The sequence below is a fragment of the Phytophthora ramorum genome, assembly GCF_020800215.1.
Source record: "Phytophthora ramorum isolate Pr-102 chromosome Unknown Phyram_PR-102_s0005, whole genome shotgun sequence".
Classification (NCBI taxonomy): domain Eukaryota; phylum Oomycota; class Peronosporomycetes; order Peronosporales; family Peronosporaceae; genus Phytophthora; species Phytophthora ramorum.
This window is the reverse complement of record NW_027150651.1, coordinates 1,340,313-1,366,870: the sequence shown is the minus strand read 5'-3', so window position 1 is coordinate 1,366,870 and position 26,558 is coordinate 1,340,313. Positions and strand designations below refer to the sequence as shown.

The window sequence follows — 26,558 nt, the reverse complement described above, 5'->3', positions numbered from 1 at the left end:
GTAAGTGAGGAAGCTCATAAACGTTTTCAGAATGCGTTAGTAGTCCTGTACTTCTTCGCTTTCAACGCATTATGGTGTTCGCAAATACGTTTGGCCCACTCGCGCACATTGCTCTTGACTTGTGCCTCGTCGTCGATAGTTGTAAGGCTGCGGCTACGAAGCACCTGCCTACCATTAATCCAGACGTCTGAGACGTGTTCGCGGCCCGCGACGTACACGATATGGCTCACTGCATTGTACATGGGAAGCATCTCGATGCTATCGCACTCGACAGCAATGATATCAGCGCGTTTGCCCACCTCGATGGATCCAATCTCTTGTTCGAGTCCAAGAGCCCTTGCACCATTGAGCGTTGCCATCTGCAACGCCTCCGCCGCAGACACACTAGTACTTTGTCGCGACTCCGCCTTAGCGAGTAACGCTGCAAGCTTCATCTCTGCCAACATGTCAAGTGAGTTGTTGCTCGCCGCACCGTCCGTGCCAAGAGTCACGTTCACGCCACGACGCAGCATGTCAGTCACCCGAGCGATGCCCGACGCCAGCTTGAGGTTGGATGACGGGCAGTGAACCACGTGAGCTCCAGCATGTGCAACATCATCAACCTCTTCGTCAGTTAGATGTGTCATGTGCGCGCACACGAGTCTCTCCGATAGTAGCCCCAATCTCTTGAAATTCGCAAGTGGGCGCAGCTTCTGGTCGCTCTTGTGGCAGCACATTGACGCTCGATTCAGCTGTTCACTGTCGTTGCACTCTGCCTCCGTCTCGTGCAAATGGATGTGGATCCGTGCATCGTACTGCTTCACTAGTGTGTCCACCTTCAACAACGTTTGCTCCCCCACTGTATAAGGGGAGTGCGGTGCCATGGTGACCGTGATGAGGTCGTGGCATCCAGGAGCGTACTTCTTCAAGTTCGGCTCCGCTTTGGCCAGGAATTCGTCAGGTCCTGACCCATAGGGCGACGCCGAGTCCATGACCCCTTGCCCCACTGCTCCACGCATCCCTGTTCTCTCCAGCACGCCGCAGATCTCGTCGGGGAAGAAGTACATGTTGTTGAAGCAGGTCGTTCCGCTGCGGATCATCTCGGCCACGGCGTGCGTCATCCCGACCTGCACGAATTCGGGGCTCACGAACTTCTTTTCCATTGGCCAAATATCTTCTGCCAGCCAGTCAAGCAGCACTTTGTCGTCCCCGAGGCCACGGAATAGCGTCATGGGCGCGTGCGTGTGTAGGTTGATGAGCCCTGGGAGCACAATGTGGCGGTCCAGATGCGTCTCCTCCACGCCCACGAAGCGCTCTCGAGCCTCCGCCTGAGGCAGTACCGCAATAATGCGTGTCTCGTGGACCACAATCGCAGCGTCATGCAGCACCAGGTCGCGCGGGACGACGGGGACCACGTGCGCCGCGTAGATCACCAGGTCCACCGTCTGCTTGGTCATTTTGAAGTTGGCGGCAATTTTCAGCATTTATCTTTGAATTTCGCGCCAAAATATAATCGAATATTTACGTTAACACAAGCTGTTAAGCTTAAAAGTTGGTGATTTTGATTATAAGCGCCAATCGGACAATGCGGCAGCGAGACCTGTACGCGACGCTGCAGTGCGTGGTACACCCGGCGGAGCTGGACGTGGCCGAGCTCCTGGCACTGGAACTTTGTCTGCGCGACGGCGGCGCCTCCCTCCTGGAAGATGCGGACGCCGCCACGGGCTGCACCGTGACGCACATCGTGTGCCACCCCAAGGCCTATGAGACGTTCGTGGAGCAGCGCAACGAGCGATTTGTGGCACTGGTGAGGCCCGAGTGGGTCTTCCGCACGTTCCTACTACAGCGACTTCTGCCCGTGGACCGCTTCAGCCCCAACCCCGCTTTGCTCTTCTCGACGCTGGCAATCTCGGCGGGCTCCATGGCCAAAGACCCGAGGAAGGTCATCAACGGCCTCGTGACGCACTTTGGTGGCCAAATTGTCGACCAGAAGGAGGTTTACGCCGGTGCCACGCACATTTTGTACCAAGAAGACGCCCAGAGCGAGCCTTTTATGGGACAGGAAGGGCAGGAACAGCAGAAGCAGCTGCAGCTCAGCTTCTCCAAGGCAGACCTGGCCAAGAAAGTGGAAGCGTGGCGCCTGTATCTAACGACGGAGCCGAACAACTCGACGTACACCCTGCCGAGCTGCGTTGTTGCCTTTATGGGGCAACGCGCTGGATTGGCCACGCAGCATCATGTCAAGTACACGTGGGTTGAAGAGTGCGTACGGCGTCAGTGCCCTGTTCCAGAAGGCCCTTTTGCTCACAAGCCGGCTGGAGCTGCTACTACGAAGCCCAGCAAGACACGCAACTGGAAAACCCAACCAGAAATGCACCTGGAAGACTTGAACCTCAGCAAATGTGCACAGGTGTATCAACTCGGAAGAACGGAACTGAGCACAGAGCTATCGGTGGTTCGCAAACTGTCTAATGACGTGAGTACCTGCTGCGAGAGTTTATTTTAGTGGTTTTGTATGCTCAACGTGCATTCAGCTGACATTGTGTGTATTCCTGACAGAAATTGGAGGCGATGAAGAAAACGCTGCACGGAGCTATTGTACTCCTCGCGCAGCATATAGCTCCACTTCTGCGAGAGAAATTGTGTGACATGCTGAAGACAGTGGATGCCAAGGTGGCGAATGTGCCATTTGGTGAAGCGTATAAGGACATTGTGGGCAAGGTGGTCACGAATGCTTCGTTTATCGTGTGCCGCTACCGAGGTGGCTTTGAATACGATGAAGCCATGCGCCAAGACAAGAATGTGGTCAGTATCTATTGGGTTCTGGCAGGGTTATCGCAAGTCAACAACCCCACTCCGTTTAACGAGGCGATTCAGCGGCCAGTCAAGTCGTTTGGGAGTATCGCTGGGATGCAGTCTTTAGTCATTACGCTGTCCGGTTACTCAAGTAAATCAAGCCCAACGCGTGAAGAGCTGCAGATTGCTATCCATGCCACGGGTGCATGCTTGCTGCCGGTGCTTTCGCGAACGCACTCAACCCACCTGCTGTGTTATGAAGCTTCCGGGGAGAAATACAAGAAAGCTCTAAGCTGGAGATTTGACAACGTCTTGAGCCATGAGGTATGTGAAAGGAAAACTTGTGTCTCTATGTTTGATCTGATGCTAACATTTGTTGCTGCAGTGGATCTTTGCTTGCCTTTCAAAGTGGGAATACGTCCCCGAAGATGTGTTCCGATACAATTCTATCAAGGAGCTGTCGGGGGATACAGACAGCACGGCATCCGATCACAGCTCTAAAAAGAGAGACAGCCAGGAGATCAAGCTCGACGATGAAATAGTAAGTAAGACAAAGCTGGCCATCACCCCGAGCGCGAGAAGTGCGAAGAAAGTGAAAAAGGCCGGTCAGGGCAGATTTGATGTCGACGGCATCCTCACTGAAATCGACAAAGTGCCTACTCCCACGGACAAGAAAGTCCCGGCTAACCGAAAGGAAGCAACTCCAGCGGTAGCCTCCATGTCAACTAGCACCTCGCCTGGCCGCGTTAAAGATGTGGCTTGCACGCTCTTCGATACGCCGACAAACCCAAGCGCGCCTTCTACCAAGCGGAAGACTCGGAAAAGGGGTACTGATGAATCCATGCCTCTCGATGAAGTGTCCGCGGATGTGGAGGAAGTGGAGGAAGAGCCTGCTGCCAAGGCTACGAAGAATGATGCTGAAAGCGCGAAGGATCCGCCGCTCGTTATTAGTATCAGCACTGACAGCAACTCAGACGAATCGGGCACAGTTGAACCAGCGAGTGCGAGTTCTGCTAACCAGGATTCAGCGAATGCGACGAAGACATCTGCGAAGAAATCGACAGCCAAAAAGCGTAAGGCTGCCGAATCGAAGAAAGCACCCCCCGCCAAGGCGAGCACAAAGAAGCAGAAGAAGGAGACCGTCGCTGACAAAAAGTCACGTGCGGCATCACCAAAAACCAAGCGCGTTTTCCTCTTAACCGGCGATCGAGATCAAGCCATTGTGCACACCTCTATAATTTCTTCGTTGGGCGGAACTGTCAGTGATTTCGGGCGCGTATTTGACAACAACTGCACGCACATTATCTGCAGTGAACTCAAGCGGACGGAAAAGTTTATTGCTGGATGTGCAGCTGGAAAGGTGCGTGCCACTGTGTTGAGTGAGTTAGTCGTCCTTTTCCAAACTAACCTGTCGTTGGTGTTCGTGTTTACAGTGGATATTGAAACCATCGTATTTGGAAGCATGTGCTACAGCCGAAAAGTTCGTTGATGAAGCTGCGCACGAATGGGGAACCCATGCGTCTGACAAGAAGAATATTGATCAGCGAATTTGGCCGGGGGCATCAGGCTACTGGCGTAAAGAGCGCACCGGGGGCCATCCTGGTGCTTTTGCTGGCTGGCGCTTTTTCATTCACGCCAAGTGCGTCCCCCCGCGAGATATGTGCGAACGTATTGCCCTTGCCGGTGGGGGTTCCGTGATCCCGCTCACCAAGGCCGCAGACTTTAACAGTTTAGCGAAGGAATCAACTCTGGAGGCGCCTGTAGTGGCGCTGTTCTCACCCGAAGTGCCAACACGAGACCTGTGGTTGAAGAAGCTCAAGGAGCACGAGATTCAATGCCTCAAGGCGACCTTCCTCATTGACTACATCACGAAGAAGCAAGCGCCGCCTGTCAAGCGCGCAGACTACCATCTCTAGACAAGACATTTAGTCGTCCATCTCAATCAGATCGGTCTCGCCCTTGTAGATCTGCCCACAAAACCCCGAAGACACAAAGAGTGTTAAACAGTGAGTTCTTAGATAACGAATAGAAGCAACCAATGCTTCATGCTCACCATCCCGAAGCGCTCGTAGCCGCCGTGGAGAATCAGGATGCGCGGCGTGTGCGTGGCTTCCTCCAGTACCACCTCCATCCGGGACTTGAACCTCTTGGCGCACGAAGGCCCCCGCACTTGGCTCATCATGCAGTGGAACACGATGGCGTCCTGGTCCTTGTACTTGTCCACGAGGGCGTCCACATCGTCGTCGTCCATGAAATTCTCCTCCGGGATGTTCACCGCCGTGCGGATGTGGCCACCAGCGTAGTCCGAATCACGCACATCGATAATAAGCGGACGTTTAGCGGACAGGTCAGGATTGCGCAGGATCTCGGCCAGAGCAGACGGCTCAATGTAGCGCGGAGGCTGCATGTACCCGATAGGAAGCTCCATTGCGACACCAATTCGTGTGGCTATTGTCTCTAGTACTGTGTATGTTATACTCTTGCAGTTAGAATTGCTTAGGCAGATAACGATATGTTAATACGTACGAACAGTCACTGTTTGGATGATTGTGTCTATCTTTCGAGTGCTCTACGATAGAAACGCCAACAGCGGTAACCTATTACGTGAAGAGCAATTACTTGTCGGCAGGCTTAACGAGGTGGGTCTTGAGAGCCTCCAGCGCCTTGTAGCGATGCGAGATCTGGTTCTTGGTGGCCTTCTCCATCTCGGCGTACGTCTGGTCGAATCCATCAGGCTGGAAAACCGGGTCCCATCCGAAGGTGGCGGGGCCGCGCGCCGGTACGATCTTGCCGTGCGTCTGGCCGATGAACACCTGCGGCTCGGCGCCCGCCGGCGCGTAGGCGAAGATGCACTGGGCGTAGGCGGATTTGTCCTCGTAGGCGGCCAGCATGTTGTTGAGGCCGTCGTGGCCCGTCTTTTCGAGGAACCACTTGATGTACGGACCGGGGAGTCCCTTGAGCGCATTGAAGCACAGTGACGTGTCCTCCACCAACACAGCGCCCTGCACCTGCTTGGCCGCGAGGCGGCACTTCTCTTTGGCGATGTCGGCTGGCTCGCCCTGCAGCTCTGGCAAGTCCAACGCCTGGTTGCGCAGCTCGAAGGGGAAATCCGCGCCCAGGATGGCCACCACCTCCTTGAGCTTGTTGGCGTTGCCCGTCACGAACGTCAGCACAGGCTTGCTCGCCATGGTCTTCGCTAATTGATCTGCTATTGATCCACTGGAAGTCCTGCCTTTGTGGTATTTCCCGATTAAGTACGTATTCTTGAAGCGACGCGCACAAAGTGGATCCGCTCGCCAGCATGCTGCCCGCCTTCCAGGTGCATCTGCACCAACCCATTCTCGAGCGCGTGGCTCAAGTGGGCAAGTTCGATGGCCGCCACCCCGCGCTGGCGTGCGGCACCACTGCCGGCAAAGTTTTCATCCACTCGCCCAACGAGAACACGTTCCGCGCCAACTCGGAGGGCGATGACAGCGAGCAGAGCAGCGTGCGTTTCCTCAAGATCAACCGCAAGGTCACTGCGCTGGCTGCCGGTAAATTTGAAGCTGCAGACCAAGGCGACACGCTCGTGGTGGGCACGCAGTCCAGTCTGCTGGCCTATGACGTGGAGAAGAACTCGGACATTTTTTACAAGGACGTGCCTGACGGAGTGAGCGCCATGCTCTTTGCGCCTGCTCCACGTGCTGCTTCATCTCTAAACGCTCCGACACAGATGGTCGTGGTGGGCGGTAACTGCTCGCTGCAAGGCTTTGGTCGAGACGGCGGAGAGCTCTTCTGGACGGTCACGGGGGACCACGTCCGCGCTCTCGCGGTGAGCGACGTGACCGGCCACGGTCGAGACGAACTCGTTGCCGGTTCGGACGACTTTGAGATCCGGGCATTTCAGCACGAGGAGGTGGTGTTCGAGTGCACTGAGACCAGTCGAGTGCTGGCACTTGCAGCGATCAAGAAGCAAATGTTCGGCTATGCCCTCCAGAACGGAACTGTGGGCGTCTACAAGGGCAAGCATCGAGCATGGCGTGTCAAATCCAAGAATATACCGACGGCGATCCACAGTTTTGATATTGACGGTGACGGAGAGAAGGAAATCGTCATGGGCTGGAGCAACGGCAAGTTTGAGTCCCGCAAATTGGCGAACGGGGAAGCAGTGCACAAAGAGGTGCTCCCATCCCCTGTCGCGGCACTTGTGACGGCAGACTACCGCATGGATGGCAAGGAAGAGATTATTTGCTGCTCGGCAGACGGCGAAATTCGCGGCTACTTCACAGCGACAGGAGACTTTCCTGCACCAGGATCTTCCAATACTGCTGCCAATGACAGAGCTAGTCAGGAAGAGAAAGAGGTTGCTAAATTGTCCAAGCACCGCGCAGCCTTACAGCTCGAGATCAAAGCACTGGAAGCAAACCAAGCAGGTGGGAGCGGGGCTACAGCAGGAAAAGGGTTGCGAATTCGCGCCGACACCAACATCAAGGTGCGATCCCTGGCTAGCAAGACAGCAACAAGCTTCGAGCTCGAGGTTTCCACTGAAAACGACGCAGTTATCAAGATGGTGGTCGTGTTTGAGTCGGAGGCGGGTATCTTCGAGGGTGAATCTCTAGTGGTACGCCCTGCAACCATGAGCTCGACTGTCCGAATCCCGCTGAATTTGAACAAACACGCCGCCGCGCGCCTCGATTTCAAAGTTCTGGTGGGCACACGGGGACACCATACATCCTTCCACGTGTTTGAATCCACGTTCAAGCTGCCAAAGTTTGCAGCCTTCCACCATATCACCGGTGAATCTGGTTCACAGGCTTCACCAGAAGGATCTGTGCGATTTGCCACGCCTGTCAAACCTCAGCAAATGTATTCGTGGTTGGACAACGCCTTTGTGCTGGCCGAGGCGATTCCAGAGAGCTCACAAGCACAATTAAGCTTCCGCTCACTGCGTGACAACTCGAGGCTAAACATCTCCGTGACACCGCAGGAAACTGTGTTTCGAACGGATAACATGGAGCTGGCGGCTGAGCTTGTCCAGCACATGTGTGCCTTCCTCGAGTGGCGCGAGCTGGAGTCGACGGCAGATTTCCCTCGACAAATGGAGGATTTCCGTAATTTGCTCGTGCGTGTAGATGAGAGCAATGCCATCCGGCTTAAGCTCACTGGTGAGATGGCTGACGACTCGAATCAGGTGAAGAATCTCATCATTCGCGTCGAAGACTCGCGTATCCTCAATGACATGTAAGTAGCACGCCACAACAATGGTGTAGATCACGATATACCAGTTACTGACTTACCGTGATACTCGCACAGGCCCCGTATGCGGCGCTTCTACTCCGAGTTGTTCTCGCTGAATAATCAGCTCCTAGGTGAGTACACCAAGCGGAGCACGAATCATCAAGCGCTCCTTGATGCTCTGAAAGAGGTAAACAGCATGATTCAGCTTGCTGCGCGGTTGCGCTTCGGTAATGCCAAATCCACGGTCATCGCAGCTTGCCGCAAGGCAATCAAAAACAACAACATCCACGCACTCTTCTACATCGTGAAGACTGGTAAGGAAGAGCACCAGTAAATGGCTCTTCTTTAGGTTTACGACAGCCCAGTCCAACGAATGTAACTCGAAGGTTTATAACATCATGGCCACCTTCCCGCTTCCACATGAATCTGCCACTATTTCATTAGCCAAACTGGTGAGGACGAAAAGCAAGGGAGTCGCGCCATTCTGCATCCTCATCATCCTCATCTATCATGCCAAATGCTTGTTGGTGTTTGCGCTTCCCATTTGACTGTTCGGCCGCAGCTTCCTTCGGGGGTGAAGCCGCTAGCGCGTTTACCTCATCGGTAAATGAGATTCGCCTGATAATTCGAGGTGTCCTGCAGAAAATCAAACAAAAGGCACACACGGTTAGGATCGACTACGTAAACGTGCTTGTCAGGATCCAAAGAAGACATACTTTTCGTGCGGCCGTTCTTCTTTCTCCGTTCTAAAAGCTTGGTGGTGCGTGCGCTTCTGCAAGACTTGTTGATCTGCAAAAGCTTCGTCGATCGCTTGCTCATCGTCTGACCCAAATGTTTCGTAGTGTTTGGGCGATTTCACTCTTTGGGGTTCTGTAGCAACAGGAGAAGCGGTGAGGTCTGACTGCTCGTCATTATCCTCTCTCACTCGAGGCTGTTTGTATTTTTCCCTCTGAGCTGCAGTAGTGTCGCCAATTGTCTGCTCGTTTTCTAATCCAAAAGCTTCGTGGTGCTTCCTCTTCGCTGCAGCTTGTTGGGCAGCAATCGAGCCGCCAGTTGCAAACGAAGCACAAAACGCCTGGAAATCTGTAAGAGGTTTTCGTTGCTCCGAGCCCATTGTCTCCTCGTCTTGGTCCATGATCGGGTCTTCTTCGCGTTGCCCTAGCGGTGATGGAATATCCTGTTGTACCAACTTGGACGCGTGTGTATCTGAGCTCTCCACAGATTTGTCAACAGCAGCAATTGATGATCGAGTCGGTGGTGATTTTCTAGCTGGCGGGTTCCTAACTGTTTCTATTGGGGGTGGCGGCGGTGGCACATACGTCGGTGAAGTGCTCGCTCTTTGCCTCCTGCGCGCTCCAATCAGCGCCTCCAACCGTGATGCAGCCTCGCTGGGTCCAGAATACCCGACACCTTCCACGCCTTCCGACACTAACTGAAATGGTCTTCGTCCTGAAAACGTTGGGGACTCCCTTTGTCTACCACCCCGTCTATTCATCACTTGCTCCCAGCCAACTGTCTCCTGTTGGGCTGCATCACTCTTCATTTCACCACCTTCCTGAATAACCTCATCAAACGAAAATCCACCATGTCTAGCCGCTCGAGTGGCCAAGGAGTCACCCATTGCCATTGGCGAATGTCTCGGTGCCTTTTCTCGATGCATCTCGTCCTCTCTTCGTCTTTGCCGTTCTTCTTCATCGTTCTTCTCCAATTTCCTATCAATTCTCTGCTTGGTTTCACTAATTCTCCACGACGATTCCGGTCTCGACACCTTCACAGATGCCAATGGCGGCGACGAAGGAGACGGGGAAGCCGCCGACCTGCTCTTCGTCGAACTTGCACTCAACAACTGCCTCCGCTTCTGTGGCGACCGACGAGGTGTTTCCGCGAGCGCTCGTTGCAGCGCTGCCAGCTGCTGCTGAAGCGCCAGGCGGCGCTGTTGGAACTCGCGGGTGGACAGCGGAACTGCAGGTCCTCGGAGCGCCAACCGGGGGATCTCAATGCGCACTCGACGCTGGAAGAGCAGAGGCACCAGCAACTCCAGTAACAGCACTAACAGACCGTAGTACAGACACAACCGGAAGAGCAGAGAGTCCTCCTCCAGCGGCAGGAACAGCATGGCTTGCCGCCGCCGTGCGCACAATACTATTTTTTCGTTAGGATGAGTACTGTCTTAAGTACGATTAGGACGAGTTTGCACAAAAGCCTGAACATGAACACTGCCTAGTTGTATGAGGGTTCCACAGGGCTGGACATTACGCTGGGCACTATGCTGTGATCACTTCGCTTCGTGACCGGTATCTGCTTGCTGCCCTGAATCATGAGCGCTGGACTGCTTATCTAAAACGCTTCATGGAGATGTGGATGAGCGACTTGAGTCCGCGCAGCCAGTCCTTGTGATGCGCCCAGTCCGAAGCCGTGAGGGCCACGTAGATGGTCTGTGCGCTGCCAAAATCGCGCTGTCCGAAGCACGCCACCATCTCGTGCAGTCGGGACACCACCTCCGGCGACAGCTCGCCGATGTTGAGCTTGGTGAACATAATCTCCTTGCCCTTCTGGATCTCCTGCAGCTGCTTCTGCTCCATCTGCACAACACAAGCTTGCGTTAGTATCTAACTCACAATATGCAGACGACGTTCAACGTACCATGGTGAGAGGAAGACCCTGAAGTTGGCTCACGAGGTCGTTGAAAGCATTCACAATGGGCATATCCTGGGGGCCAACGTTCTCCGTGCTGCCCGGTACAACGTTCGGAGGGAAGCCGCCGGCCTTCGGGGCTGCGTTTGCGACGGGCGACAGCGACGCTGTCGTAGCATTCCCATATTTGAGTGTCAGTTCCTTGTTGCCCACACTGCTCACGAACCCGTCGCGCTGGTGCGAGCTCATGTCAACAGAGGGTTTCGTGATGCGCGATGACCCCATCGCTGCAGTAAGCGGATTTACCCCCGTACCTTGAGGAATGGAAGGCGAAGCTGGAGTGGCAGCAGGTGGGGCAAAGCCTGTCCCAGGGCGCGGGGCACCACCGTACCCAGGAGACGGCATGTGAGGCGTACCACCAGTAGACGGCGGACCCGAATACATCTGCGGGTGCGAGCGGCTACCTGACGACGACGGGGGGCCGGACGGAAAGCCCGGTTGGGGGGGCTGCTGGCCTGGGAAACCCGGTTGCTGCGGACGGCCGTAACCAGGCTGCTGTGGAGGCACCTGTTGTTGCTGAGGCTGTCCTGGGAACGCAGGAGCCGCAGATTGTCCCTGGAATGGTGTCGGAGCCGGGTTTGCCGAATACGGTGACGGTGCAGACTGACCAGGATATCCCTGTTGCTGGCTCGGGTAACCTCCAGCCTGCTGTGGCTGCGGAGGCAGACCAGGCGCTCCAGGATATGCTGACTGCTGCGGTGCCGGCTGGTAGCCACCAGAGTGGCCAGGGAAAGCTGGAGTCGGCACTGGAGCGTGCTGCTGCGGCGGGTACCCCGCACCTTGAGCGCCGAAAGCACCAGGCGTAGGCATCGGAGTAGGAACAGGAACCGGCGTCGGCGCGGCAGGAGCACCATACTGATTCCTTGTTGCGCCGTAGGCAGGCTTGGTGCCGTAGCCTCTCTGCTGCTGGGCGGGAGCTTGGCGCTGTTGCTGTTGTTGCTGCTGTTGTTGCTGCTGTTGTTGCTGCTGTTGTTGCTGCTGAATCTGTGCCTGTGACTGAACCTGAACCAAGTCGAACGGGAACGGAGGTGGCTGGTAGCCCTGCATGGGGTAAGCGTTGTAAATGCGGTCCTTCAAGATCGCGCAGCTCAGGTCTGGGAATCGCGCGTACTTCGCGGCAATATCCAGTCGGCCTTCAGCAGCCATCTAAAATGCACACATGTCAATAAGAGGTTAGCTGATACCCCTAGACAGATATAAGAGATATCAATTGCTACGTACCAAAGAGGCATACTCAGCAAAACGCTGCGCCACCTCCGGGCCCATAGACTGGTCGGGTTGGTCCACCGCCATGGCAAACACAGACACCTTCTCAACAAGACGGTGAAGCGCAAACGTGTGGCCGTGCGTGCGAGCCTCAACCTCACTTTCCTTGCACCACGCATTCACGGTCTTCTCGACGTTCACAGCGCACATAAAGCACAGTGTCGCCGAGTGCAGGTCGCCAGCCGCTTCCAGCCGCGTAGCCAACTTGTCGCAAAGCGACGGGAACTCTTCGCTCTTGGCATAGGTGCTCAAGATTGCCAGGGTCTCACGCCATTCAGTGAGGTCCGATACCTCCACGAGTTCGTTGAGCTCGTTCTTAATGATTGCCGACACTACCCGCATCACAGGGCGTTGCTGGTGCGCGAAGAACGCGCGCTGGGTCTTTTCCCACAGTTCGGGTCCACCGCAGGAGGCAAGCAGAAGGGCGTCCGCAAGCTGGTTGTAAGCCAGACAGCAGTTGACAGCCACCTCGAAGTTGCCCACAAGCAACGCCTGCATCAGCGTGTTTTCGGACTCTTCTGTGTACACTGGAGCTGGAACAGCATCCAGGCGCTTGCTCTTGTCTTCATCTAGCGCAGAAGGGAGCGCCGCAACCAGAGCAGAGACGTCCGACAACGGAGATGCTGGCATAGCAGCGGCAGTCTGGTCACCACCATTCGGGTGAAAGCCCGATGAGAAAACGTCGTCTGCTCCTAGGCCAGACTAAACAAACCAGCACATCAAGGAAGGGTGAGTCATACAAATAAATAGTTGCCATCGCCCACAGCAAAAGATACGCACATCGATCCGGTCACTGAGTAGTGCTCCCGTCACGGGGTCCACTTGAGGTCCAGGAGCCTGCGCCGTCGGATCAGCAGCGAGAGGAGCGGCAGCAGCATTCTGCACCGCCGTTTCCGGGTTGAACTTTGCGTTCAATTCGTTAATCTTTTCCGCATCCAAGCCAAGGTGAAGCAGCAGGTGCTGGCGTGCGTCCTTCTCGAAAAGAATTTTCATAAAACTCCAGACACTACGCTCTTCGGCTGTTGCCGCCGAAGCAATCTTCTGCTCGCAGTGACCCTTGAAATCCTTCGTTTCGAGCGAGCGGTCCAAAGCCTCTGCTTCGGCCACTAGTCCTGTGTCACTGATCACGCGTTGCATGTGAATGAGGCGACGGTTGTCACCGTTGGGAGCCGCGGGTTCTTGCGGGTTGGCAATGGTCACCAGCTTGCCTCCGAATCCAAAAGACGCACCAGCCGGGCGACGCATCCACTTCGGCGGGCGGCAAGCCGGGTTGCCACCACCAGAGAGTCCCCAGATCTGCAACTTGCCATCGAGCGAGCACGTCGAGGCAACCGCAGGAACCTGAGGAGACCACTGCACGTTCCAGCGGCGCTGTCCAGCAAGGCCACCGCCGAAGAACTGATCTGATCCCATCGATGGCGCGTTGGGGGCGTCCGACGGGAATTCTGCCACTGTCTTGCGCGAAAAGAGGTCCCACAGCAGCGTACGGTTGTCCTTACCGCACGAGAGAAGCAGACCGGGGTCGTTGGGACACCACGACATGGAAAGAACGCCGGCAGTGTGGTCGTGGAACTCGGCGAGTGGCGTGCTGGTCGAATTGCGCAGGTCCCAGAGCTTCACGGCGGGGTGCTGGTCGTCCCCCGAGGCCGTGGCGATCTGCAGTCCCTCGTTCGGGTTCCACGCAATGGCAGTGGCGGCTCCGCGCGCGGGGTCGCGCAGCTCACACCAGGGCTTCTTCTGCTTGAGGTCCCACACAACGACCGTTCCGTTCTGCGAGCCCGTAGCCAGGATGTAGTTCACTTGGGTGTTCCACGCCACGCTCGTGATCTCGTTGGCCTGCGCCTGCGGGGTGGTGGGTCCTCCGGGCGTGAATACGCCGGGACTGGCCAGCTTCTCCAGCGACATGATGTACACTTCGCCGTCGCTGCCGCCCGAGGCCAGCAGGTGCGCACTGTCCTCGTGCGGGTTGAACTGCAGCGCGTTGACCGCACCTTTGTGGCGCGTTATGCGCCCGATCTCGCAGGACGCGGGCGCGTCGGTTCCCGGCTCGCGGTCCAGCAGGAGCGCCGGATTCCAGAGCGACACGGAGCCGTCCGCCATGCCGCCGGCGATGATGCCGTACGGACACGTGTCGTGGTGGCGCGGCACGTCCCGCCAGGCCAGTGACGTGAACCGCGACGCCGTCTTGACGGAGCCCAGCGTGAGCATGCCGCGGTCCGGGTCGCTGAGGTCCATGGATACGAGCTTGAACTCGCCGCCATTGTTTTCAAAGCCCACGCCGCCGTCGCCCTTGGATCCGAGCGCCAAGAGCTCCGCGCGCCGCTTCACGGGGCTCCAGGCCACAGCCGCGTTTGCTTGAATCTCCTTGAGCAGCGACATGTTTCTCTGTCTAATGGTGCGTCCTCCTTCTATAGGCAAGCGCACGTCGTCAGTGCCTTCCTTGATCCTTGATCTTGATCGGGCCGCCGCCAAACTGACTGTATGATCGCGGATCGCGCACGAGGGGGAAGCACGTGGCGACGAGTACAATCACCGCGCGGCTAAGTGCGGAGTAAGATGCGTATTTAGATTGGACAAAAAGCACCGCTGAGGCCAGAGGTATGAAGCCATTTGTGGCTCACCAAGTTTCCTGCTGCTGGTCGTCCACATTGCTGCGCTTTTGCCTGACCTACTCGTCGGTACAAAAAGCAGCGGCGAGTGTGCTGGCGGTGAGCGCCTTGCAGGTCTCGATCGGCACGATCGACGTAAGCGCAACATAAGAACTTCAACGAGTGCGCTCTACCATATGTGTCCACTTGTTGTGGTCGCTACACGGTGGGCAACGCCCTTGGCTTGCGTGGGCAAACAACAGGTGGAGAGGGAATGCATGCAACCTTGGCATTCGCAAAGAGCTGGCCGATAAGGAGATAACCTGGACGGAGCGCTCTATCTTCGATCGGCAAGAAATGAGAGGCTAGCAGCTTGGGTCAAAGCTGTAATGAACAATAACGCCTGCGAGTCCTATGCTGTTGCCCGAAACTGGACCGGTAGTCTCAGCCACCAGCACTAACAAGCTGCATTGCAACAGCCATGCTGATGGTGCTCGCCACCTCCTCGAATTCATATCTGTCGCCAATGTCAACCTCGGCGATAATGTTGCAAACGCCGTATCTGTCCTATCGTCGGAGAGATTGACAGGGGTAACTTGCCACGCTGTCCGGAAAGTTCCAACTGACAGGACCGTTGTGCCAGCGGCGGCAGCGGGCGGAGATTTTGCCAACGGCGGCAGTGGTAATTCTGGAGATCAACGCTACCGCAATTGAAAAAAGATTGGAGCTGAAGTGATCTGGAATCTGTAGATTCCCCTCAATCGCCAAATCGGGCACCAAATCCGGCTCTGCATACTCCCTTATTGTCACCTCCTGATTACAAAAGTTCCTTTTTTTCGGCCACTCCTCATTTAGCGTCCAAGACCGCACGTCGAAGCTCGAGAAGAATGGTGCGAATGGCGTCTGCGCTGCTGCTCGCGGTGCTGGCCAGCGGAGCTGCGGTGTCCGCCGAGGAAGCTGCCCCAAGGTGCGTTTCACGATGGACTCGCCTCTTGCTTCGAGTACTGATCGTTGTGGTAATACTATCCTTGCAGTGAACTGCGTCGCCTGGTGACGCTGTCTCGCCACGGCAGTCGGGCACCGAACGACATTGTGAAGGACGCATGCCCGCGCAACAAGGCCAACCTGGACGCGTACAAAGTGCCGCTCACGCAGCTCACGGAGGTCGGCATGAAGCAGCTGCAGGCCGTGGGCGAGCACGTGCGCCACACGTACATGGTGGACGAGTCGCAGCACGAGGAGGCCTTCCTGTCGCGCTCGCTCAATGGCATCAACCACTCGCACTTTGAGACGTACTTCCGCGCGGACGCTGCCACGCGTTGCTCGCAGAGTGCGACGGCGGTGGGCTACGGCCTCTATCCGGACGGAACGGGCCCGCGTGGCTTCCCGCACCAGCCTGTACCTATTACCATGCAGCTGGTGGAGAACGAGCACGCGTTCGCTGCACCCAAGGGCCCTTGCAAGAGCACGATGGATGCGGATCTTGCTGTGTACGCGGAGACGCGCGCGCCCGAGCTCTTCGAGCAGTACCGCGACATTCTTGACCAGTTGGGTGAGGTCTGCGGCGTGGCCGTGAAGGACATCCCCAATGTGCCTGGGGGCGAGGATGTTGTGCTGGGCGTGAAGGACTTGGCAGACATGTTTATCTTCGACCACGACGAAGGACTGCCACTCCCCGAGGGAATGACGGTTGAAGCGCGCCAGAAGCTTGAGCAGTTGGCGTTCACGAACCTCATGGAGCGATACTACTCGACAGACCGTGAAATTACGTACTGGGTTGGAGGTTTTGGCGACTTGCTTATGAGCACTCTCCAGGGTGGAGCTGTGCCGATGGCGCCATCGCCCGCAGAGTACCGCTACTACTCGTTCCACGGCCACCGCGAGCTGCTCCACGGCCTGGGCATGATGCTGGGCTGGGAATTCCATTTTGAGGGATTACCCACGGCGCTAAACGTGTCTGCTCTTCACCCCGGAACCACAATGTTCTTCGAACTGCGTGCGCGCACTCTCTCCGGTAAAGAGGCCCAGGAGACCTACTTTGTGCGAACGTACATGTGGTCGCCTTTCACTGAGCGCGAGCAGGTGAAGCTCACCAAGTGCTCAGTTGCGGACTGTCCGCTAGATGAGTTCAACAGCATTATCACAGGCCACATCGCCAGAACGGGCACGTGGGAGGCCATCTGTGACTACCACAAGCCGGTGCTGGGCCACAACCAAGCTGCGCTCGCGCAGGGATCCATCGTGGAGGGCAGCCATGGTTTCGCGCGTTGCTCGTTCTTGACTGTCATTGGGATTGCTATGGTGGTGGGACTGGCATTTACGGCGTTCAAGGTCTACTCGGCTCGCCGACGCGGATACACCATGGTGGTGTAAGCCGCTGGCTGATGATTGAGCGCTGCTATCACCGTCGGAGATTAGCACAGACAGAATTTCAGGCAGAGCAATACCCTCTCAGCTTAGCTCTGCTTTACATCATTAGAACAAATTCATTACTTGCCCTACTTCTGGAGACGCAACTCTTGGAGCTTCGCAACCAAACTGTCTATCTTGGACAACCTCTTTGCTTTGCCTTGAATGACACCATTCTTGCCACCACCACCCTTTCCGTCAATAAGTGGCAGCACAGACCTTCCGTGCGTACTGATGAACGCAGGAGGTCCAGCAATAAGGAATAAGCCTTCATCGTGCTGCTCACCAGCGGTGAGAACAAACAGAGTGTCATTCGCATCGCCTAAAAGGCCGAGCAACGTCTGCAAAAATCCAAGATCTCCCTCATCACGGTGATAAGTCACGACACCTTCGCTGGCTCGCGTTGCCAGGTCGCGTGCTATCGAGGCAGCAAGCTCCTTCTGCAATTTTTTGAGCTCTTTTGATGCACTCTTCTGAAACTGCAGAAGTTTCTCCACTCGAGACGCGTGAACTTCAGGTGCACTGCTCAACATCTTCGTCATCGCATGCTCATTCTTCAACCTGCACAATTCCACACCCACAGGCAACACTAATGAGTGACCGCTTTGCCATCTCTACAATCGTTGCAGGCACTTACATTCGCGAAAACTCGCGATTCACGCGGTCACCAGCGACGAACCAGACGCGAGTAGCTCCGCGTGCGGACTCCGTGCTCAGAACACGCAGAGATCGTAAATGTGCGAGATTCTGGACGTGTGTACCGCAGCACGGGTTCACATCCAGGCCGTCAATAGTCACAATGCGCATTGCTTTGGGCATCTGCCCAGGTTCAAATTTGGCCGCTATCTTTTTCCATTCCTGCGTCCCAGGCTTTGCAAGCGACGGTGTCATAGCCAGCCCTTGCACGATGGCTTCATTCACGTCCACCTCGATCTTCTCGAGGACATCGGCAGGAATCACGCTCTTCTCCTTGCCAGCCTTCTTGCCTGCTTCAACCGACGCGGCGGCAGTATCCATAGACACGAGCTCCACATTGCAGCGCTCTTCGCCAAGCGACCACGTGGTGGTATCGTAGCCACATTTCTCTGCGATCGCACTGAAGAGGTGCTGCGCCGAGTGCTGCTGCATGTGGTCGAAGCGACGAGCCCAGTCCACACTGGCCACCACCTCCTGGCCTTCGGTAAACGGGGGGCCCGCTCCGCTCTTCACAAGCACGCGGTGCACGCAGCGGCCATCCTTCACGTAAACTTGGTCCACCGGCACGCCGTCGATGTTGCCCGTATCCCAAGGCTGACCTCCGCCTTCGGGGAAGAGCACTACCAACGCACAACACAGCTCACAATAAGCACCCAATGCAGCTGACGCAGCCGCGCGAGGCGTAAACATGGCAAGTTCCCATCCTTGCGCACGCACCCGTGTCCTCCAGCTCCAGCTCGTAGAAGCGCTGGGCTTTCGACTTCTTGGTGGCGGGCACCACGCGCTCGTGGCACGCATGAATCGCCGTGCGGAGAGAACGGAGTGACGAGTCTCGCTGGCAGGCGAGTGCTCCTGGGGGCGCGGGGGCGAGCACCACGCGGGTCATGCTCGCGGCGACTGAGGCCGCAGTCGCGGCGGCAACGGCAGCTCCGGTGGGGGCCATGAGATGAGTGTCAGAAAAACGAAATGACTGCGCATTTGTATTCGGGCAGAAATGAGTTTTCCGCGTTACGAGCGACTAGATACCGCTTTGTCAAATAAAGACGGTGCTATAACAATAATTTTGGCATTATCTGGTGCTTGGCGCACCGCATTTCTATGGGTCGGAGCAATCAAGATTGGGCTCTTGAATCTTTGCTCTGTGTCCATCGACGTTGTGCGTGGCTCCCCACAACGAGAAGAACAAGCTAGCGAGCACGTTACCTTCCTCCATCATCTTGCTACCATGAGCGCCACGGGTTTCTCCCGCCGCGAGTCCGTGGACTCCTCGGCCGCCGCCTTCCAGGCCGCGCACAAGGCCGCGCCCTTCTCCAGCAAGCACCCCAAGGGCTTCGGCGAGATGGTGCTCGTCGACGGCGTCAGCATCGAGAAGACGTACCTGCTGCCCGTCCCCAACCTGCGCCAATGGTTGCCCGAGAAAGACAACCAGGTCTGCAACCGCCGCAAGCTCGACACGCAGGCCGACGACTCTGTCGAGCGCAAGAGCACGTACAACAAGATCATGGGCGAGTCCGACGTGATCCTGGGCGATATCCGCCGCAATGACGGGCAGGAGGCCGTCTCACGCGCCTACGTGCGCGCCGGCCCGCGTGGAAACACGTACTTCGACCCCTCCAAGGTCAAGGCCGCCATCGTGACCTGCGGTGGTCTGTGCCCCGGCCTCAACAACGTCGTGCGCGACGTCACCCTCGCTCTGTGGAACCTGTACGGCGTGCGCGAGATCTACGGCATCCGTATGGGCTTTGCTGGCTTCTACAACTGGGACTCGCTGGACCAGAAGGAGGCCCCCATTATGCTGACCCCCAAGTCGGTCGCAAACATCCACCACTACGGTGGCACCATCCTCGGCTCGAACCGTGGTGGCTTCGACCTGGACAAGATCATCAACTTTCTCACCACACACGGCGTCTCGCAGGTGTACGTGATCGGCGGTGACGGCACTCACCGTGCTGCCAACAAGATCTCAGAGGAGTGCCGTCGTCGCAACCTGCCTGTTGCCGTGGCCGGTGTGCCCAAGACCATCGATAACGACGTCGACCTACTGGATCGCAGTTTCGGCTTCAACACGGCTGTTGAGGAAGCCCAGCGCGCCATCCGTTCGGCCAGCACGGAGGCTCGCTGCGTGCCCAACGGTATTGGTGTTGTGAAGCTCATGGGCCGCAGCGCCGGTTTTATTGCTGCCCACGCGTCGCTCTCCAGTGGTGATGTGAACCTGTGCTTGATCCCGGAGATCCCGATCGAGCTTGACGGCCCGCGCAGCTGCCTGGATCACCTCGAGCACGTGGTGGAGGAGCAGGGCCACGGTGTGGTGGTCGTCGCTGAGGGCGCCGGCGAGGAGCTTCTGGGCACGTCAGTTGAGGCCGATGCCGGTGGCAACAAGAAGCTGCCGCCCATCGGTGCCTTCATGAAGGACCGCATCCAGGAGCACTTTGCCAAGAAGGGCAAGGAGTGCACCGTCAAGTACATTGACCCTTCGTATATGATCCGTTCGGTGCCGGCCAACGCCGCTGACAGTTTGTACTGCATGCTGCTGGGCCAGAACGCCGTGCACGGTGCCATGGCCGGTTACACCGGTTTCACGGTCGGCCTCAGCGCCAACCGTGTGGTGTACTTCCCCATCGAGGCCATCACACGCAACTCGCCGCGTTGCATGGACCCCTTCGGCCGCACGTGGGAGCGTGTGCTGTGTCTGACGCGCCAGCCCAACACGGCCCACGAGGGCGGCATCAAGGGCGCCAAGTCTTCGGACTAGGCGATCAGTTATGCAGGTCAAAAAGACAAGGGCTGTTGCCGCTTCGCTTGTCAATCTATCAACGAACATGAAGTTTTTACAAGTACCTTGCGTGTTGACCTATGCGTTGCTTATTTAGTGCAAGCGCCGCTGCTGGAGATCATGGCATGATTCACGCCCTATTGTCGATTTTGCAGTGAAGGTTCTTGTGCAAGCGCTGCCATTGATTGACAAGCGTGACAAGGCACTGACGTGTTTGGAAACAGGGTCGCACCATTTAAAAAGGCCGTGCACTCTTTTTTCTGGTCTGGTGGCCACAGCGCGTCACACCAATCAAGTTGAGATTTGGCCAATCATGAACCCTTGTTTATACCGCCTTTTGATTGGATGCCGCAGGCCTTATTATATGTATCGCGTGTGCCATCGCAAACCTAGCAGACGTTGCAGTGCTTGTGGTCACTGAGCGGAGTAGGAACAGTTTCTATTGAAATTGCATGAGTGAATAGAAGCATATAAGACAGCAGCTCTTTGGTACGAGTACAAGTGTACATTTTTTTAAATCGTCCTAGTCCCGGAAACGAAAACGCGCATATCCTGATACTTGCTTTCAGCTACCAGCATACGTACTATCACTCCAGTGCCCAACTCGTTTAGTTTTTTCATTCCCAACCAAACCATTGGGGCACTTGATTTTCGTACAAAAAGAGGTGGAAATCTTCATAATTTCGAATTTGCTCGTAGATATACTATGGCTTCGCAGTGAATTTGTTGAAACTGAGGGTCGCCGTGCTCGTAAACGAGTAGACGACATCTTCAACGTGGTTTTTTTCGTGAATAAGGCTTGGAGAGATGCCTAATATAATGCATGTAGGCACATGTACGAGTACAGACTGTACCATTCTACATAAATTTTCTTGTGGTGGGGATGCCGTCCGAAATGAGGTATTAATAGTACCTCATCTAAATGTTTGCTGTTTTAACACTTTTAAAAGGAACCCTTCGCGCTCGTTGCCTCGAAACTCGCGTTGCCGAGAGGTGATTTGATGCCCACCCGGTGTAAACATTTGCTCTAAAGCGTAAAACAGTCGCTCAGTCTGACCGTCAGTGACCGAGGGAACCCTCACGAGCAGAAATTGTGATCTGTAGTTCAGCTGCTTCAACCGGCGTGGAGCATGCTGTGAACGAGGTCGGGCAAACGTCCACAACCCTTGAGTTTCAAGAGACCGCATTGTTCGCTTTACGCTGTCGTAGCCCTGCCAACAAGACCCGACTGCAATGAAGTTTTTTTTAACTTCATTTGAGCACCTTTATTTGGCAAAACATCAGTTCACCTCATTGAGTCATTTCGGGAAAGCCAGCATGAGTTTTGTTTTGGCCAAACATCCTCTCTGATCCCTGCCAACGCACCGGATTGGTCGAGAGGCCTTTCTATAGCTTCGACGTGTTTGCAGCACGGATACGAGCAGCTTTGATCCAGGTCGCCCATCTTCGCTCTAGGCAGCTCCGCACCATCAGCCGCCGCTCATTCCTCAAGCCACCGCCGGTCCCCCAAGCGCAAGCAGCAAGCTCCTCCCTCCACAAGATGCTCGCTCGCCACGCCCTCAAGCAACTGCGCGCCTCGTCCTTCCTGGCCAACCGCAGCTTCGCCGTCCTCACGGCGGAGACGCTGAACCCCAACATCGTCAAGGCCGAGTACGCCGTCCGTGGCGCGCTTGTGCTGCGCTCCAACGAGTACGAGGACCGCCTGGCCCGCGGTGACAAGTCGCTTCCCTTCGACAAGGTCATCCCGTGCAACATCGGCAACCCGCAGGTGCTGCAGCAGAAGCCCATCGAGTTCCACCGCCAGGTGCTGGCACTCGTCAACGTGCCCGGCCTCGTGGACACGCCCGAGGCGCAGAAGCTGTTCCCGCCCGACGCCATCGCGCGTGCCAAGTTCTACATCGACAACATCGTGGGCGGCACAGGCGCCTACGGCCACAGCAAAGGCTCGGGCGTCGTGCGTGAGGAAGTCGCGCGCTTCCTGCAGCGCCGCGACGGCCACCCGGCCGACCCGGAGGACATCTACCTCACGGACGGCGCGAGTCCGGCCGTGCAGAACTCTTTGCTGGCGCTGATCCGCAACGAGGACGACGCCATCCTGGCCCCCATCCCGCAGTACCCGCTGTACTCGGCGGCCATTGCCATCAACGGCGGCACCCTCGTGGGCTACTACCTGGACGAGGAGAACGCCTGGGGTCTGGGCGTCAAGGAGCTGGCGCGCGCTGTCAAGGAGGCTCGCGACGCTGGCAAGACGGTGCGTGCCATCGCCGTCATCAACCCCGGCAACCCCACGGGCCAGTGCCTGTCGGCGGACAGCATCGAGGAGATCATCAAGTTTTGCAAGCAGGAGGGCATCCTGGTCCTGGCCGACGAGGTGTACCAGGAGAACGTGTACGCCGAGGGCAAGGAGTTCGTGTCGTTCAAGAAGGTGCTGCGCGACATGGGCCGCGAGTATGACGACGTGGAGTTGATCTCGTTCCACTCGACGTCCAAGGGGTTCACAGGCGAGTGCGGTCGTCGTGGGGGCTACATGGAGCTGGTGAACATCGACGATGGCGCGAAGGAGCAGTTCTACAAGCTCATGTCGGTGAACCTGTGCTCGAACATCGAGGGCCAGCTGATGGTGGGCATGATGACGAACCCGCCGCAGCCCGGCGACGCGTCGTACAAGCGCTACGTGGAGCAGCGTGACGGCACGCTGGAGGCGCTCAAGCGCCGTGCCAAGAAGCTCGTGCAGGCATTCAACGAGCTGGAGGGCGTCACGTGCAACGAGACGGAGGGCGCGATGTACACGTTCCCGAGCGTGACGCTACCGGCCAAGGCTGTGGAGGCGGCGAAGGCTGCGGGTTTGGCGCCTGACGCATTCTACTGCATGCAGATGCTGGACAAGACGGGTATCGTGGTGGTGCCCGGCTCGGGCTTCGGCCAGAAGGAGGGCACGTGGCACTTCCGCTCTACGATTCTGCCGCCGGAGGAGGCAGTGGACGAGGTGATTGAGAAGACTGCGAAGTTCCACGCGGAGTTCATGGACAAGTACCGGTAAACGCTCCCCGCTTTGTTTCAAGAGAAGAACGCGATGTGATGGCTAGCTACGGGAAGGAAAATAGCCGTTGGAATCGATTTGAAGTCATTGCGGTGGTTGGTTATGGCGTCTGACTTTCGCAGTTAAATAGTATCTACTCGTATACAAGTGTAGAGCAAGCCAAGCTTCTTGTTGTGCGGTGCTTTGGTTACTTCTACGATCTATTTAGCACAAGTGCAACTTGACGTCAAATGAAATGCACGGGCGAGGCAAAGAGCTTCATTTTCGCTGGACCGCGATGTTGGAAGTACAGAAGTGAAAAGGTAAGGGGAGGTCCGACCAATCGATCGGTACAGTAACGGACCATGTCTGGCAGCAAATGGTTGCTGCCCTTCACAAACAAGCGTTGTTTTACGGTCATGCGAAAGCAACACAGGCAACACAATACCGTGGCTGACGGTGTTAATCGAGAGCTGATTGTCACCTGAATAGCACAAAGTCGGCAATTTTGCGCTTGAGAATTTAGTGGTGCGTCAAGCATGCTCCTGTTGTCGACCTCGCCGACTGCCGCTGCATAGGGGTGTAACCCCCCCCCCCCCCCCCCCCCGATAACGAAGACTAGTAATCCACGTCAAGCTCAAATCTAGGCCAGCAAATACAAGCTCTCGGAGCACAGACAACAATGGAACTAGGCCAACTCGATTCACGTGGACTAAGGGGTCCGACGCCGCACTTTGGGTACTCGTTTGAGGAGAGTTGCAGAACCTGCGTCATCTCTCACCAACATCTCCTCAACGTGTTGTTGATAGAGCCTATTTCACGATCGTGTGCTGCCCAGCTGTAACACAGCCTCATCGTGCCCTGGGTGACGGGTACGGTGTGTGTGTACGCGAAGCGAGCTTCCTTCATCGCGAAGTTACCGTCGTTTTGAGCTTGTGTGTTGAGCCACGGGGGGTGAAAAATGCATTCGCGATTGACAGCGTCTTGAATGCCGACCTTGTACCAGCGCAAAGCTGACCCAACAGCGGAGGCCGGCACGCCCAACCAGCTGAATCGCATGGAGATACGCAGTAGGTTCCCGTGGTGGTTTGCAGCAACAACACGACGCTTGTCGTCTACACGGTACTATCCATGGAGCCCTCGACTGTCTCAGTTAACTTGCGGCTCAAAGGACACCAAGCGTGCAGCATTCCCCGACGAATAACCAGCTTCTCGCCATCACGTTGCAGGGCAAGCTTCATGTAGAAATGCCGGCAACAGGGCCCCGATCTCTCTCACGGCTTCTTTCTTCTTGGGCATCTCGAGCCAGTCTTCGGTGGTCTCTCCAGTGGTAAAGATACGTTGAAGATCGTCTACAAATTCCGTCCAATCAGCGTCACGCAAATTCGCTTCGGCCAATCCTAGCGCGGCATTCCACTTCACTTCAAGGTGTCATAGGTGGTTCGGGTGCACTGAAGCGCAGCCCAAAAACGCCGGGATGCCGGCCTCGTCACAAGGTTCGCACACTTGAATCTGCAGTGCCACCAATACCAGGTCGCCATGCCGGACAACAACCAAGACAAGGTACTCACGACGGAGACGCTGAACCCCAACATCGTCAAGGCCGAGTACGCCGTCCGTGGCGCGCTTGTGCTGCGCTCCAACGAGTACGAGGACCGCCTGGCCCGCGGTGACAAGTCGCTTCCCTTCGACAAGGTCATCCCGTGCAACATCGGCAACCCGCAGGTGCTGCAGCAGAAGCCCATCGAGTTCCACCGCCAGGTGCTGGCACTCGTCAACGTGCCCGGCCTCGTGGACACGCCCGAGGCGCAGAAGCTGTTCCCGCCCGACGCCATCGCGCGTGCCAAGTTCTACATCGACAACATCGTGGGCGGCACAGGCGCCTACGGCCACAGCAAAGGCTCGGGCGTCGTGCGTGAGGAAGTCGCGCGCTTCCTGCAGCGCCGCGACGGCCACCCGGCCGACCCGGAGGACATCTACCTCACGGACGGCGCGAGTCCGGCCGTGCAGAACTCTTTGCTGGCGCTGATCCGCAACGAGGACGACGCCATCCTGGCCCCCATCCCGCAGTACCCGCTGTACTCGGCGGCCATTGCCATCAACGGCGGCACCCTCGTGGGCTACTACCTGGACGAGGAGAACGCCTGGGGTCTGGGCGTCAAGGAGCTGGCGCGCGCTGTCAAGGAGGCTCGCGACGCTGGCAAGACGGTGCGTGCCATCGCCGTCATCAACCCCGGCAACCCCACGGGCCAGTGCCTGTCGGCGGACAGCATCGAGGAGATCATCAAGTTTTGCAAGCAGGAGGGCATCCTGGTCCTGGCCGACGAGGTGTACCAGGAGAACGTGTACGCCGAGGGCAAGGAGTTCGTGTCGTTCAAGAAGGTGCTGCGCGACATGGGCCGCGAGTATGACGACGTGGAGTTGATCTCGTTCCACTCGACGTCCAAGGGGTTCACAGGCGAGTGCGGTCGTCGTGGGGGCTACATGGAGCTGGTGAACATCGACGATGGCGCGAAGGAGCAGTTCTACAAGCTCATGTCGGTGAACCTGTGCTCGAACATCGAGGGCCAGCTGATGGTGGGCATGATGACGAACCCGCCGCAGCCCGGCGACGCGTCGTACAAGCGCTACGTGGAGCAGCGTGACGGCACGCTGGAGGCGCTCAAGCGCCGTGCCAAGAAGCTCGTGCAGGCATTCAACGAGCTGGAGGGCGTCACGTGCAACGAGACGGAGGGCGCGATGTACACGTTCCCGAGCGTGACGCTACCGGCCAAGGCTGTGGAGGCGGCGAAGGCTGCGGGTTTGGCGCCTGACGCATTCTACTGCATGCAGATGCTGGACAAGACGGGTATCGTGGTGGTGCCCGGCTCGGGCTTCGGCCAGAAGGAGGGCACGTGGCACTTCCGCTCTACGATTCTGCCGCCGGAGGAGGCAGTGAACGAGGTGATTGAGAAGACTGCGAAGTTCCACGCGGAGTTCATGGACAAGTACCGGTAAGCTGTTTTTGGGGGCAGGTCTACAGGTTGTCAGATCCCGCGGTGTTTTTTTCCTCTGTTTATTTCAAGTAACGTTAGTTAATTGAGTGACTCGGCTTTTGCATGATGGGGACTGGTAAGTTTAC

The 26,558-nt window shown here is 56.8% G+C and overlaps 12 protein-coding genes across 12 annotated transcripts; 6 read left to right on the top strand and 6 right to left on the bottom strand.

The window, feature by feature from the left end:
- Positions 1-26: 26 nt before the first annotated feature.
- KRP23_6126 (5-methylthioadenosine/S-adenosylhomocysteine deaminase) lies at positions 27-1,436 on the bottom strand (the record flags this gene model as incomplete). Its single annotated transcript, XM_067891281.1, has 1 exon — positions 27-1,436. One exon carries the CDS (start codon positions 1,434-1,436, stop codon positions 27-29), a length of 1,410 nt encoding a protein of 469 aa, XP_067745651.1.
- A 128-nt stretch (positions 1,437-1,564) lies between these two features.
- KRP23_6125 (DNA topoisomerase 2-binding protein 1-B) lies at positions 1,565-4,691 on the top strand (the record flags this gene model as incomplete). The annotated part of the gene is made up of 4 exons (XM_067891280.1): positions 1,565-2,455; positions 2,539-3,099; positions 3,161-4,135; positions 4,209-4,691. 4 exons carry the CDS (start codon positions 1,565-1,567, stop codon positions 4,689-4,691), a joined length of 2,910 nt encoding a protein of 969 aa, XP_067745650.1.
- Positions 4,692-4,700: 9 nt separating this feature from the next.
- KRP23_6124 (Dual specificity phosphatase ibp1) lies at positions 4,701-5,203 on the bottom strand (the record flags this gene model as incomplete). Its single annotated transcript, XM_067891279.1, has 2 exons — positions 4,701-4,742; positions 4,829-5,203. 2 exons carry the CDS (start codon positions 5,201-5,203, stop codon positions 4,701-4,703), a joined length of 417 nt encoding a protein of 138 aa, XP_067745649.1.
- A 187-nt stretch (positions 5,204-5,390) lies between these two features.
- On the bottom strand, positions 5,391-5,963 carry KRP23_6123 (Inosine triphosphate pyrophosphatase; the record flags this gene model as incomplete). The annotated part of the gene is made up of 1 exon (XM_067891278.1): positions 5,391-5,963. The coding sequence occupies one exon, from the start codon at positions 5,961-5,963 to the stop codon at positions 5,391-5,393; it is 573 nt and encodes a 190-aa protein (XP_067745648.1).
- Positions 5,964-6,076: 113 nt separating this feature from the next.
- On the top strand, positions 6,077-8,326 carry KRP23_6122 (Bardet-Biedl syndrome 2 protein-like protein; the record flags this gene model as incomplete). The annotated part of the gene is made up of 2 exons (XM_067891277.1): positions 6,077-7,995; positions 8,068-8,326. 2 exons carry the CDS (start codon positions 6,077-6,079, stop codon positions 8,324-8,326), a joined length of 2,178 nt encoding a protein of 725 aa, XP_067745647.1.
- A 106-nt stretch (positions 8,327-8,432) lies between these two features.
- On the bottom strand, positions 8,433-10,108 carry KRP23_6121 (uncharacterized protein; the record flags this gene model as incomplete). The annotated part of the gene is made up of 2 exons (XM_067891276.1): positions 8,433-8,628; positions 8,709-10,108. The coding sequence occupies 2 exons, from the start codon at positions 10,106-10,108 to the stop codon at positions 8,433-8,435; spliced, it is 1,596 nt and encodes a 531-aa protein (XP_067745646.1).
- A 217-nt stretch (positions 10,109-10,325) lies between these two features.
- KRP23_6120 (Protein transport protein SEC31-like protein B) lies at positions 10,326-14,331 on the bottom strand (the record flags this gene model as incomplete). The annotated part of the gene is made up of 5 exons (XM_067891275.1): positions 10,326-10,574; positions 10,636-10,793; positions 10,941-11,832; positions 11,908-12,654; positions 12,733-14,331. The coding sequence occupies 5 exons, from the start codon at positions 14,329-14,331 to the stop codon at positions 10,326-10,328; spliced, it is 3,645 nt and encodes a 1,214-aa protein (XP_067745645.1).
- A 1,096-nt stretch (positions 14,332-15,427) lies between these two features.
- On the top strand, positions 15,428-16,913 carry KRP23_6119 (Lysosomal acid phosphatase; the record flags this gene model as incomplete). Its single annotated transcript, XM_067891273.1, has 2 exons — positions 15,428-15,507; positions 15,575-16,913. 2 exons carry the CDS (start codon positions 15,428-15,430, stop codon positions 16,911-16,913), a joined length of 1,419 nt encoding a protein of 472 aa, XP_067745644.1.
- A 125-nt stretch (positions 16,914-17,038) lies between these two features.
- Positions 17,039-18,531, bottom strand: KRP23_6118 (Alanyl-tRNA editing protein Aarsd1-A; the record flags this gene model as incomplete). Its single annotated transcript, XM_067891272.1, has 3 exons — positions 17,039-17,510; positions 17,587-18,265; positions 18,363-18,531. 3 exons carry the CDS (start codon positions 18,529-18,531, stop codon positions 17,039-17,041), a joined length of 1,320 nt encoding a protein of 439 aa, XP_067745643.1.
- A 339-nt stretch (positions 18,532-18,870) lies between these two features.
- Positions 18,871-20,397, top strand: KRP23_6117 (ATP-dependent 6-phosphofructokinase 6; the record flags this gene model as incomplete). Its single annotated transcript, XM_067891271.1, has 1 exon — positions 18,871-20,397. The coding sequence occupies one exon, from the start codon at positions 18,871-18,873 to the stop codon at positions 20,395-20,397; it is 1,527 nt and encodes a 508-aa protein (XP_067745642.1).
- Positions 20,398-21,958: 1,561 nt separating this feature from the next.
- KRP23_6116 (Alanine aminotransferase 2, mitochondrial) lies at positions 21,959-23,458 on the top strand (the record flags this gene model as incomplete). The annotated part of the gene is made up of 1 exon (XM_067891270.1): positions 21,959-23,458. One exon carries the CDS (start codon positions 21,959-21,961, stop codon positions 23,456-23,458), a length of 1,500 nt encoding a protein of 499 aa, XP_067745641.1.
- Positions 23,459-24,976: 1,518 nt separating this feature from the next.
- KRP23_6115 (Alanine aminotransferase 2, mitochondrial) lies at positions 24,977-26,434 on the top strand (the record flags this gene model as incomplete). Its single annotated transcript, XM_067891269.1, has 1 exon — positions 24,977-26,434. The coding sequence occupies one exon, from the start codon at positions 24,977-24,979 to the stop codon at positions 26,432-26,434; it is 1,458 nt and encodes a 485-aa protein (XP_067745640.1).
- Between the last annotated feature and the right edge of the window lie 124 nt (positions 26,435-26,558).